Source organism: Anomalospiza imberbis, chromosome 1 (genome assembly GCF_031753505.1).
Source record: "Anomalospiza imberbis isolate Cuckoo-Finch-1a 21T00152 chromosome 1, ASM3175350v1, whole genome shotgun sequence".
In the NCBI taxonomy this organism is placed as follows: Eukaryota; Metazoa; Chordata; class Aves; order Passeriformes; family Viduidae; genus Anomalospiza; species Anomalospiza imberbis.
The window spans coordinates 74,194,090-74,207,693 of NC_089681.1; the positions used below are offsets into that span (position 1 = coordinate 74,194,090).

Consider the following 13,604-nt stretch of genomic DNA (forward strand, 5'->3'; position numbering starts at 1 on the left):
ACAGCCCTTCTCTCTCTCTTTCTCCTTTCCATTTTAATCTAGCTCACCCATCCAAAACTGCCTATCTCTCCTTCCTACTGGAGTCAGAAATAAATGTCTCTGGAGAGAAGCTGAACTCTACCAGTGTACAGTGCAATAGCTCCCACGCAGATGTATTCAGACTCAGAATTGATTTTCAGGTCCAGGTCTTGGAAATGCAGAATTTCAGATTCAAACTCATAGAGTAATGGGTTTCCCACCATGAATTTATCAATGGTTTCCTCCTTGTCCCTCTGCCATATATGGTGGTAACAACTAAAACTCTCCAAAGCTGTAAGAACTTCCTGAAAGACATTTACAAGTTCAAAGAAAGATTCTCAGCATCACATATATGGCATACATACAATTTCTTAGCAGCTGCTCATTAGAGTACACTACAAACTCCATAGTGGAGCAGGTTGAAGCATCTCACTAAACAAAAGGTTGGTGGTAAATTTATGCTAAAGCAAGTTCCATTACTGATCACATTGTGCCAGAAACCCTATGTTCATCACATCTAATTTGTCAGATTAGTTAAAATATTTGTCAATTAAGTGAATCTTCAGTCAATAAAATCATTGGAATTAGTGGGAAGTAAAGTTTAAAACTAGGATACAGTACACTTGTCGTTCCCTGCCATTTCTTGGGCTAGAAACTGAAACATGAGCTCCAGGGCCCAACATAACAAGAAAAATTCATTCTGGAATAATGAAGCTATGAGACAGTTTTTTAACATTAATTTTTTCACTCAATTCAGGTCTCTTTGATTTTAATATCATTTAATGAGTGTGAAAAAGAATTATTATTTTGGTTATCAGGAGTTCAGAAAAATGTGAGAAAGTTAAAGCTAAATCATCACTGCATCTAATTAAACAAGTAAATGAGAGATGAATGCTACAAGAGATAATCCACATCATGACTTACAATAAGTATAGTACATGCAGACATTTAAAGCTGGCTAAATGATAAAAGTTTACAATATTACAAAATACCATGATAACTATCCACCATTATCAACTACTCAGCACCAGCCTGGTAGTTATGCTTTAGTACCACTGAAGTTACAAGGCCTTGAGTCAAAGATTTTCACATGGCAAGACTTAAAAGATTGGACCAGCCCCAGAAGAAACTGATGCAGAGCTCCCTAAAGAAATACAGTTTACTAAAGAGTGCATAGAATAAGAACATGGCAAAGAAGTTACACATATCCATTAAGATACATCCTAACCTACTCTAGCAAATCCTTTGCAGCACTTTACAAATGCCAATATAATAGCCAATTTTCCTCTAAAAACCTTCATAACCTCTTCATAATGTGGCAGAAGTCATGCTGGCTTCATTAGCTACACACAACACAACTACACTTAGAGTTTCTTATGATGTTTTAATTTATGCAATATTCAAAACCTCAAATCTTGGAACAGAGTACACTTAATCCATGTTACACTTTTAAACCATATTTGCAAATTTTCAGCCGCATGTTTTCCATTCACCATCCAAAACTTTTCACTATTACATTTAATCACAGCTTTAAATACCTACCCTTATTACCCAAGAATATTAAAAGTAATACATTAATATCCCTCAGATAGTGATATCAAATTAACATCTCAATTGTCTTACCCCTTTTGTAGAATTGATGGCACTGCTGAGTACAGATACTAATTTAATAATTTCTTTGTTCTCTGAAACATTCTTGAAGTAGCTCTGGCTTTGCACTGCATCAGATGAACTGAGTGATGCTGCATCTGATACACTATCTATAAAAGAAGGTTCAAATATAGAAGCAGGCTTAGGACAGACATACTGATTAGGAGAAGTAAATTCTTATAGACAGAACTGAATGACATATTTTTTTTCAATAAGCATGCACTTTAAAGTTAGGTGTTCTTAAAGGCAACTAGAAGTCAAAGAGGCCAACAAATTCATAAACATTTCCATTTTAGTAAAATTGCTCCATCCAGGTACCCTGTCAAATTTGGAACAAGTTCCACGCCAATCTTTCAAACAGAATCTTTCTTCTTCTCTTATCCCTCAAGGTTTATTCTGTATGGTTCACTTAAGTGATTTATTTATATTATCAGTATTTTCTTACTTATAAATCAGCACTAAGCATTTTTATTTTCTGAAGTACCCCACAATTGACAATTTGAAATACAAATTAACTTTAACTCTGCGAAGATGACCATAACCAGTCCCCAAAAAGGACATAATTTTTTATTTCATCTCTTGCAAGCAAAATTCTTAGTTTTGAAAGATTAATTTAACTTCTTAACCAGTTCAAGTATTACTGTCCTACTTTTTAGGTGCATAAGAGAGAACTAAGCTAAAAATACTCAAATGTAATTTTTTAGAATCTAGGGTACAATGTAGAACAATTAACTTGGCTTGATTTTAAACCATTTCAGAGAAGAAAAATCCAATCAAAGATACCGTCTTAATTTTTTTTTGACCTAATGACTTCAACAGCTTAATGTCTGGTCACGAAATAGAATAATGAAAATCCTTTTAGAAATTCTAGTCTATTCCATCTTTTACACAATCCTCTCTACACCAATATTGCAACTTACATAGACGTTTTTATTCAACACCAGGTATTGTGAAAGTTCAATTTACCCTTCTTAGAGGGTAAGCACCAGTTCTAAGATGCCATTTGAACATGCCAAATTACAAACCACACTGGCAAATCATGAAAGACTATTCTGTAGCAAAATAATTATAATTGTAATATGCTATAACCCAAAGCATTAAAGCTCTTCAAGAAGCCCAAAAAAATCCCCTTACTCAAATCCACAGAACGACAAGTGGAAAATCTGGTTTCTAATGAGAAAGATTTCTTCTCTGAGGCAATTTAAAATCTATGAGGTTATTTAAATCTATCAAGTCTACTGTTTTTGATGTATTTTGTAATTAATATCTTCCAATACATTCTGTATAAATCACATTTACCTAACATTCAAATTTACTGATTTCAGAGTTTATCATTACCATGGAAGTTTTTCTTTCCAGTCTCTTTCATTCCATCATCAGAATCGCTGTCTCTGTTCCCACTGCGCAACAGAATAACATTTCTCTCTAACACTTTCTCCTAAAGAGAGAATAACATTTATTTTTCATTTGCAGCAGTTTTGCACCATTAGTTCTAAGTAAAGCTGTTAAAGACACCAACCTTGGACATTCTCTCCTTACTCCAATGCCGAACTCCTTTCATTACTTTCACAATACTATCTACAGCTTTATTAAGTGTCTGCTGTACCTCATCCAAAGAGGGTGTCATGATGATATTAGGGATACATAGGTTAATATTAGTCCTAATTATAGGATAAGCACCTTTTTTCTGCTTAGACATACTGTGATTTTCTAAATAAAAGACAAAAACAGGAGACAAAAACAAAACAAAAAGGCTGTTAATATTTTTTTCAAGATATCAAACTAGGCATTGTTTTGATATAAACCAACAAATATATCTCCTAATGTAGAGCAATGAGTACAATTTCTAAAGGGAAAAGGAATTCCTGATGTACTGCTAAACACTACAGCAGCACAAATGAAAAGTAAGTGCAAAGCTATTTTTTCCATGAAGCTCCTCTTCAATTTGCTCTGTGCAGTTAAACTCTGTTTAACACACAATTTTCTTATCTGGCTGGTACTCCCAGTCAGCATATTAAATTGGGCACAGAACCTCCTTAGAGTCTCATAGTATTGTATGCCTTATAAACTATAGAGACTAAAGACAACTGCCCTTATTTTTGTTTCTTAAAGGCATGCAACAATAAAACACTTCAAAATAGTGTTCCATCACCATGTACGGAAATGTCTGAAGGCAATTAGTAAGAGAAAAAAGACAGCTCTATTTTTTTTCATACAGTTTTATGTAAAATGCAAGGTCAAACAGATCTTGTCAAGGTATAAAGGCCTTAAGTTAAAAACTAACTTGTTTAGTTATCAAGTTAACTTGTTAAAACTTTTAACAAGTTATCAAGGTCTTGTAGAAACTTATCTATCAAGTCTAGCTCCAAATATAATATTAGCTTCAGAACAGTACAGTGAATCCTAAGAGAAACAGCATTGTACTGTCACAAGAAAAAAAACCTTTGGAAATAGACAATGTTATTGATTGTAATTTAACAGGACAGCTTAATCAAAATCCCTTTGTTTTCCCCTCTTTTACTTATTTATACAGTTTTGGGATTTACACTGGCATTTTTCTTTATATAGCCTAAAGACCAATGTACTACAATGTAGCCACCTAAGAAGTTGATGGCAGAAGATGCATGAATGCGCTTGCGGATGGTCTCCAGAGTGTGTCGAGTGACTTTCAAAAGGGCATCAATATTACGATCATTGAAGTAAGAAAGAAGTTCATTGGCTTCTTCCTCTAACTTTTGTAAATCCATTCTCTTCCTCTTTGCTGTAGGGGACAGGCCAGCCCACATCTCACTGGACTTTTGTGAGGAAGTCAAGATTTTTGATCTTCTTTCCTCTTCTGTTGCTAAAACATCATAAATCCAGTTAGTTAAATATATGTAAGGGACTTGAAAAATACCATTGTGCAACACCTCCACAGGTGTCTTAAATCATTTTAAGGAAGGGCAGAATTACTCAATCATAATCTGCACCCCAGTGTAACAGGCCTATTCCTGTCTGCCTTCTTATTCAGTACAAACTGACATGATTATCATCAAAAATGAAATATTATTTCTTATCCTCTTTCTCTGGGAAGTCCAGCTATTAACCAAGGCTACTAAGTAGTTCTATGGCATTAGCCTTTCAACATCCAAGTTAGAGAAATAATACTGACCTATTTTGTAGATGATAAATGACTGTTACATTATTCCTTATCCAGGCAAATTCAAAGTCTTTAGACATTAGATGCTAATCAGTACTTCAGTCACTTAAGCAACAATGTCACCCAACACAAATTATCAGCATGAAAAAGAAACAAACACCAAGGAATAGAATACCATCTTCTTACCTGTATTTTTGTCCCTTTTTTCACCACTGGGTACAATTGACTTCTCATCTTCTTTACTGACTTGTTCCTCGGTGTCAAGTAACATGTTTATTAGATCATTAGCAGCGGCTTCCACCAGTGAGCTTTTTAAGTGTAAAGTCCGAGAACCTTTTATACAAAGCTCCTGTTATCAAACCAAAACAATATGCTTTTATTGTCACAATTCTCAAGTCAATTTCACAGTCACAGCAACCTTTATTAACACAAATGCCAAAGCCTAAGATTTGTGAAAAACCAGATCTATATACAACATTAATTTTAAATTGGTTTGTTCCAAAAATACAAGATAAACAATAGATCAACAAGGCATCATAAATGTCTTTCAGCATTGTTTTGGCTTCTTTCTCAAATCACATGATTCATTAGTTAATATCATGAATCAATGTTTATAATGTCTAGTTTCACTATAAGGGTCCCAAAAGCAAGGGCTTCTTAATTTTCTTAACTTTCCAAAGTAGACATGGGAGATTCAACACTTCTTTTGTGGGTTTACATTGCCAGTTGACATTAATTGGCTGTGCCATAATGAGTATTAGCCAACCATATTTCCCATTTACAGTCAAAAAGAAGATAAAAGCTACACAAAGTATATTTATTATTAAAATAAACACTAAAATTATCAACTGGAGAGAGAAGAAATCAAAGAATTAGATCAAATAAAATTCAGAAACTTATTACAGTACTGTGCACCTTTTTTCCAATGCTTATAATAAAATCAATCAACTATGCTTCAGCTAACTATAATTTTTATCTGCAATGGCCTTTTAATTTTTTACTTCTTTGGTATCTTGTATTTCACTCAGCTTAAACAAAAATTACTACCTTTGTTTAATTAAAAATCAATAATTGGAAATATTCAGCCACTTCCAAATTTTAAGATAATCTTTGGCCTTCCTAATGGTTCTGTTGAGTTGAGAGAGAAGGCAGATATGACTTGTAATATCACAGCAACACTAAAAGTATTCTGGGATTTTTCCACTGGGTAATTATTTTTGTTGCAGCAATTTCTTTAGAAACTCAGAGACACCTGTTAGGTGACAGACCCCTAACTGGGGTTCTTATACCACTTACTCTGCTAACTCAACTCAATTGGCCATTGTAATTACTATGTGTAAAATTGCTACGTAGCAGTTCAACTTTTCAAGTTACCATATTGTGCAGAGCAGGGGTTTTTTTTGTGCTCACTCTCACATATTTTTACCTTAGTGAATATACATTTTAGTACCTGCCCAATCAAGAAGGTAGCAGCAGGATCAAGAAAAACAGCTATGGATTGTGAGGCTTACAAACTACTACTCATTCCATATATTAACTTTTACTCTGTATTTAACAACAAGGTGAGTTGTTACATTGGCCAAAATAGAAAAGGTCAAAGAGTTAAAAACACTAAGATAATCAAAACTTTCATTTGTAATAGTTATTTCTACAAGAGAAAAAGAATGGGGATTATCTACTTGATTTTCTACAGTCTTTATCAAACCAAATTTTATTTCAGGAGAAAACACATTAGACATTACGACCTAAAATGCAATACCTTACTATTGCCTCACAAAATTATTCTGACATAATTATGACCTTAATCAGCTTTCTAACCAATAATTTACATGTTTATAGTTAATTACCCTCAACAAAGAAGTCTTTTGATGGGGTGAAGGAAGGGTGTTTTCCCAGAACACCTTCATCCAAGTACTCCTGCATATATTTTCCACATCCCATTACCAACTCAGAGACTTTAAGATTCTCATTACACAAGCCTTTCCATAGTATTTACTCTCCTCAGGCAATTGCTGGAGAATACCCTTATTTAAACAGGAATAATGAAAAAAAAGATACTATCATAGAGGTAAAATTTTTGAGTATATGAAAACATAAAAGAAATATCATACACTATCTGGTTTGACATTAATAATAAATAGAAAATAACACCTCAGCTCAGATCACTTTGCATTTAGCACTTTTGTTCCTTTTTACAATCTCAGCCAAGCAAGTGGGGATTTCCATTGTATTCCATGCATGCTTCATTAATTCAGCATTCAGAATTTTTTATCTCATAAAAAAGAAAAATATCTAAACTCAAAGTCGTCTATGTCTTCTTCATGAAACTTTTATCTACTAACCTTAGTCTTTTGAAGAAATTCCTCACAGCTCTGTGGTTCATCTTCTGGCAACATACAGAGTGGCACTCTATTCATTTCTAGAAGGACAGCATCAATACGAACTTCAACCAAGTCATTCACTCGATCAAGCAATAACTCCAGCCCAGCTTTTGAAGAAAACAGAAGATTCAAGACAAGCTTAAAAGTTGGAATTAATAGCCTTTGCAGAGTCCCTCAGTGTTGTTTTACCTCAACAAACCAGTGTTACCAAACAACCCAGAGTGGTGTTTTACCTCAACAAACTATCATATTCAACTGTATATGAATTCTGCACCTTAACCAATTTACTCCAAACATCTAAACTTTTATGGCAAGCTTCACCACAAGAATCATAATTAACTTTTTGCATTACAGATACTTACCTAGCATATACTACCTACATGCTAAAAGATAACTGTAATATTATATAAATATAAACTATTGTACAAATATATTTTGTATAGCTTTTTATAAAAATATAATATCTATTATAAATATATATAAGATTAACTTAAAGGATATGTATTTCAAGCATGAAGACATTAACATTTAATTGAGAGCCAACAGTATTTCATCTTCTCCTATAGCTTGAACTAGTTAAAACTTGGAGAATCTACTAGCAACAGTAACTTTCAGCAAATAAAAACTCTATGCTTCAAACAAATGTTAGAGGCCAAACAATAGTTAACAGAAAACAATCACTAGAATTTTAAACGTTTAATAGCAATCTGCTCTCAATGCTGAAAGCTGAAATAGCAGCAAGGTGCCTGATCCCAGGCTCAAATTACTTTTATTATTCAAAATTAAATTAAGCATATTGTCAGGCTAGCATCCAAAATGCACTTATTCTGCCATTTCAACTGAAGAAATTTTCCACTATACCTACTTATGCAATTTCAAGAAGCAAAATCAGTTTGCTGTATTAATTAAGCTGAAGAAAAAGAAATTTGGTATCTTCAGAAAAAAAAAATCTCAGTGCAACCTTGTGATAATCTTTTGAAAACACTACATGCTCATCTGTTTCCTAAAGCTGTTGTCCAAGATGTGTGCATTAGTTTTAAAGAGATTGATGTTAAAAAAAATAATAATATTAAATGCTACTGAGCAATGACAGTGCCAACTGAGTCAGTGTTTTATTCCTTTTGAAGTTGTTTAGCACATTATGGAAACAAAAAAGCAGGACTAGAAAAAGTCTGAAACCTAGGAGCTCTTTTTAAAAGTAGCTATCATTCTTTGAATTCAGAATACACTGGGTCTTTTGCACCGTACTTTATGTTTGGTGTAATCCCAACTGACTAACATATACATTAGTAAAAATTTGATTGACATAAAAGACAAAAAGAAGATGGTGTTATAAAACAAATGATTCATGGAATACAGGACAGATGAAAATACTGATATATTTTATATATAAATCAATTAAGTGCAAATCATGTATAGAACTGTAATCTTATATTATAACTTACATATGTACAGAACAAATAACCAGAAGTCAATGGAAAGAGGCAAGTAACCTACCCAGCTTAGAAAAAACTGTATTAATGTATTTCTCAATATTCAGGGATGTCCAGTTCAGTGACATTAGACCTGGCTGGATAGCATCATCTACATTTACTAATCGAGGAGCCATAAGTTGTTCAAAAGGGTGCTGTATTTTCAGTTTAATTCTTTTGTATTCTGCCAACATCACCTGAAATAAATAATGAAAATATTTGTTAATATACACTGATTTGAACCTCTTCATGTACACACATTTATTACCTAAACTAAGAAAATTCATCTGTATGCATATTACTGAAATTCTTTAGAAATTATAATTACTTGCTTGGGAAAGGTTTTCATTATTTTTGGCAGAAGTTCACTATTTGTTGCTCTTTATATCTCTATATATATTTGTTGCTCTATGTGAAGCACTACTTCACACAGAAATCAATCTTTGATTGCACTGGTGCTGTGATGGAGTTAATTTCTTTCTCAATGGCTCACATGATGCCATGTTTTAGATTTGTGACCACAACTGTGTTAGTAACACACTGATATTTTGGGTATTGCTAAACAGTGCTTGTACAGCATTGAGTCCTTTTCTGCTTCTCATACTACTCTGCTGGTGACTGGAGATACATAAGATGCTGAGAAGGAATGTAGCCAGGATCCCAACTGATTATTTGGATCCCATACCTATGACATCATGCTTAAAAATGAAAGTTGGGAGAAGGAGGGAGGGGGACACTCAGAGCTATGGTGTTTGTCTTCCCAAGCAGCTGTGATATTGCCAAGTTTTACCAGATTAATTCCTTCTTTTTTTCCCTTGTGCATGCACCTCTTGCTTCCCCTATTAAATTGTCTTTATCTCAACTCACATGTTTTATATTTTAACCGTCAGTTTCTCTTCCCCCATTCTAAGGAGGGGAGTAAGGGAGCAAATGTGTGACATTTGGCTGCCTACTGGGTTTACACCACATAACAGAAAAATCTTGCAAATCTCAATTGGTAAATGAGTGTTACAGAAGACAAAATGCTCCAGGAGAAAAATACATCTAGGTGAACTTTCCAACAATTCTAATAATATCAGCCTTACCAGAACTATATTATACTATTTTCTTTCTAATGCCTCTTTGACCCGCTGATCTAGTTTCACATGTTTGGCAGTAACATTATGACTTAAAGTCATAAAGACTTTGTGATTTATGGGTTTTTTTTTTTTCATTTCAAAGTAGTCCTTTAAAGCTATAGGTTTCTGGACATCCATTTTTGAATTCCTATCTTGAGTCATTGAGAATCTTGTCTGTTCATAGGCAGATAAAATGATCTAAAAGACTTAAACACGAGAAAGGGAAGTTTCAACTTCTCTTTTTAAACTGTTCCACAGACATCCGTGTAAAACACCGGTGCCAGAAAAAAAAAAAAAAAAAAAAAGCTGCTACTTGCTGCATGCTTTACACTTAAAAAGCAGACTACTCGTTCCTCCCATCCAGGTATCCTCTCAAAACAAATGCTGCCCAATGTTGACTTCATTATCAGATGAGAGAAAAATTGCTTACCATTTAGAAAGCAAGCAACAGCACAAAGCACTTTGTAAGCCTCCTTTCCTCCCCATTCTCATCCCTGTCCAAGACACTGCAGAGCTTCCCCAAACCCATGCATCTGCAAAGTAACTTCACAGAAAATATAAAGCCAAGAAATTGTTTTAAGTGCCTCAAGACAGTCATACAAATAAGAAAACAGATTTGCAAATGTTTTCTTGGTACATAATCGTTGATCTTCATTTATCCTTTTCCATGTGTATAGAACCCAGGCATCTTAATGTACAGTATACATACATAAAATAACTAATGTAAACCCACGTGCAAATTGTTGACAATCTTCTTGTACCAGTCTCTCTGCTGTTGAATAACACTTGCAAATGGTGGAATTTCAAGGCACATGTGAGCCATGCAATCTGTTTCTCTGATTAAAGTTAATATTTGAGGGTCAAAATTCACAAATAATTCTCCTGTTTCTGGGGCTTTTACCAAAAGACTTGCTTGAAGTCCTCTTTTAGTTAATTCACTCTGCAGGAAATAAAGTCATCATTCCATTCAGACAAGCCACTACAACAAAATACTTTGGTTTGCATATAAATATCACTTTTGCAAATCAGGCCCTGCAAAGATTGATATGTTATATGAATCCAAAACCAACATTTATTAACACAATGTGTATGGACCCAAATGCTTAATAATCAAACTGCTATTTATCTAACAGATATTCTTCTGTTGAGTCTTGAATGTTATAAGCTGCATTCAACAGTCCAAAATCAAATCAGAGCCATAGATTTTCTTGCTTCAACCATCTTAAATCTTAAAACTCATGTCCTTAGAACTTAATGCATATTCTGCAATAAGGCTGCACATAACCTCCTCAATGAATTAAAGTATTCTTGGCTAACCTCTTCACATATCTTTGGAATGAACTTATCCCTATTTCTCCTTTCACTTGTTTTCCAGTAGCTAATAGATATGCCAATCTTAATGGTACTGACAATTATATCCAACATCTGGGCAAATCTTTTAAAATACTAAAATTAATGCTTATTATAGATTTTTTTTCATTCTTAAAAGCAAAGCATAATCACACAATTGGTTTACCTGCCTTATTTAAATATTAGAAGACCATTTGCTCTCTGTGTGATTAGAAAGGACAGCATTCCTTAGAGCACCACACACTGAAAATTTGGCTAACACTAAAAAGCAATCCTGCCTTAGGCAGGCAAATTTTTCCTACATTCAACACTTTGTTGCTATTCTTATTTTCCAGTTGTCCTTGGTTGACATAACTTTATTGTTCTTTATTCACTCCTCAAATTTCATGTATCACATTACACTGAGATGGAGCTTATTTCTAGGCCATAGTTTCAAAATCCATTGATATCTTTCAGTGCACTTTTTTCTTTTTCTATGGAACACAGAAAATTTCCACCACCTTTTAATATCTAAAATATAGTGGAACATACTGCTTGCTTCAGCAATATCATGTACTATCAAGACATTTGTCACAGCATTTCTCAAGAAATAATCTAATCCATTTTTGTCAATAAAGATGTCATGCTCTATCCACTGTCATCAGTCTTCAAAAAAAAAAAAAAGCTGTTTTTTTTCTGTAAAGTTCTACAGCAAATCTTACTTTATTTATTTTTGAGCATCATACTCATTATTCCAACTTTCAAGTCTTCCTCCCCTGTTTATGTTTTCTTCTTACGCAGTTTTCATTGTTAAGGTAACAGAAAATGGCAATGGAAATAAGGGGTACCACTGAAGACATAAATCTTACATTGCCAGATAATGATAACTCCTACATTTCCAGGTAATTTATTATTTTTAATATGTCCAAGTTGAACATCATTTGCTATAGCAAAAAAAAAAAAAAAAAAAAAAAATTTTTGCTATTTAAAAAAACCCTGGAGTAATAAGATGTAATAACCTGGGTAATAACTGGATAATAAACACCCAGTAACAAGTACAAAAAATAGGGGCAAAAATGTTCAGAACTCTCAGAAAGTGACACTAAGTATAAATAAGTAATAAAATATATATAATTATATTATGTATATATAATATATATATACTGTGTGTGTATATATATACACACTATATACTATACATATATTATATATAATATATACATATATATAAGTAATATAATATATATAATACGTATAATAAAAAGTAGTTGGAGCTGAACCCTATTTGTGTTCCATTTGTATTCCCCACAGGACACTTGCCACGCTCGTTTTTCTTTTATTCAGGAGTAGAGCAGGAGCTCCACCTTGTGTTCTGTGACACTCATGTCCACACCCGTGTGCACTCTTCTTGCCTGAAAGAACAGACTACGGAGCAGTAGTCACATTTTTTTGCCGTACCTGGTAGACTAGCGCGTGTATGTTAAAGTGAATATACTTTTCGTGTCTTTTCAATTTATGTGTGTAGGTTTCAAACTTGAAATTTTGTTCAAATCCACCTCCCTTTGTTCCCACCTAATGAGTATAAAGTTGGAGCAGACTCAGGAAGTTTATATAGCTGCCAAGTGTGATTTGACTGCTATAAGAGAAAACAGACAGGTAACAACAGATCAGCACAGATTAGTACAGATCAGAATCAGAACTCAGATTATTCGGACCTCATAAAGGAATGCACCACTTCAGGGGAGATGCCTGGGATGTTATAATTATTTCAGAAAAGATGAAAGGCAAATGTACTTGACTGCTCCATGAAGGCACTGTACATGTCAGAAAATCTGATCACTAGATCATCTAGCCAAAAATGCAGCCCACAAGAATCATACATTCTCCTTAGTCTTTACAGATGAGATGAGGCAGTGAAAACTATCATCAGTATACTTTGAATGATGCAGAGATCCTGCTCAGTATGGGAATTAAAAAAGAAACAGAGTCCAAGATAGAAATACTAAACAAATGCAGAAGGCTTCCTGAAGCATTACAATTCATTACATAAAATATGAGGGATATGCACCAGCTCTCTGTGAAGAGCACATGGAAACATATGAACTTCCTATGTTAGAATAAGCATTAAAGACCTTTCTAAGTAAAATAGCAGTTTTCATTACTGCCTGGAAGCAGAACCAACTATATGCAAGGTTAAGGGTGCCAATTTTGGATATGATGTACCTGAACCATAATGTATAATGAAATAACAATTGAGGTACTACTGTTCAGATTCCTTGATTCCCAATTTGCACTCAACTCCAGATTAATCATCAATAATATATATTCAGCACTAGGTCTCAATCCAGCATATTTTATGTACTCTAATGTTGCAGTCATTTCTCCTGGTTTACTATACCAAATTGACACATAAAATTCCTGCTTACAGTATCATACAATCAAATCTGGTGTCTCTTTAAACTACATTTCACACTGCACGCCAAATGCAAGAGTGAAA

At 33.7% G+C, this 13,604-nt stretch overlaps 1 protein-coding gene across 10 annotated transcripts in view; it reads right to left on the bottom strand.

Annotated features, from left to right (window-relative positions):
* The window catches only part of DNAH5 (dynein axonemal heavy chain 5), a 137,699-nt gene that overhangs the window by 80,041 nt on the left and 44,054 nt on the right, over positions 1–13,604 (bottom strand). For 8 of the 10 annotated variants that reach the window (XM_068196837.1, XM_068196830.1, XM_068196833.1 and 5 more), the window contains 9 exons: positions 10,512–10,718; positions 8,686–8,857; positions 7,150–7,295; positions 4,994–5,156; positions 4,268–4,510; positions 3,188–3,378; positions 3,007–3,106; positions 1,642–1,778; positions 122–323 (listed from right to left, as the gene is read on the bottom strand). In XM_068196837.1, the coding sequence (XP_068052938.1) occupies positions 122–323; positions 1,642–1,778; positions 3,007–3,106; positions 3,188–3,378; positions 4,268–4,510; positions 4,994–5,156; positions 7,150–7,295; positions 8,686–8,857; positions 10,512–10,718 (1,561 nt within the window). The remainder of the gene's footprint in view (positions 1–121; positions 324–1,641; positions 1,779–3,006; positions 3,107–3,187; positions 3,379–4,267; positions 4,511–4,993; positions 5,157–7,149; positions 7,296–8,685; positions 8,858–10,511; positions 10,719–13,604) is intronic. The other 2 variants (XM_068196815.1, XM_068196832.1) reach the window with 2 other exon arrangements.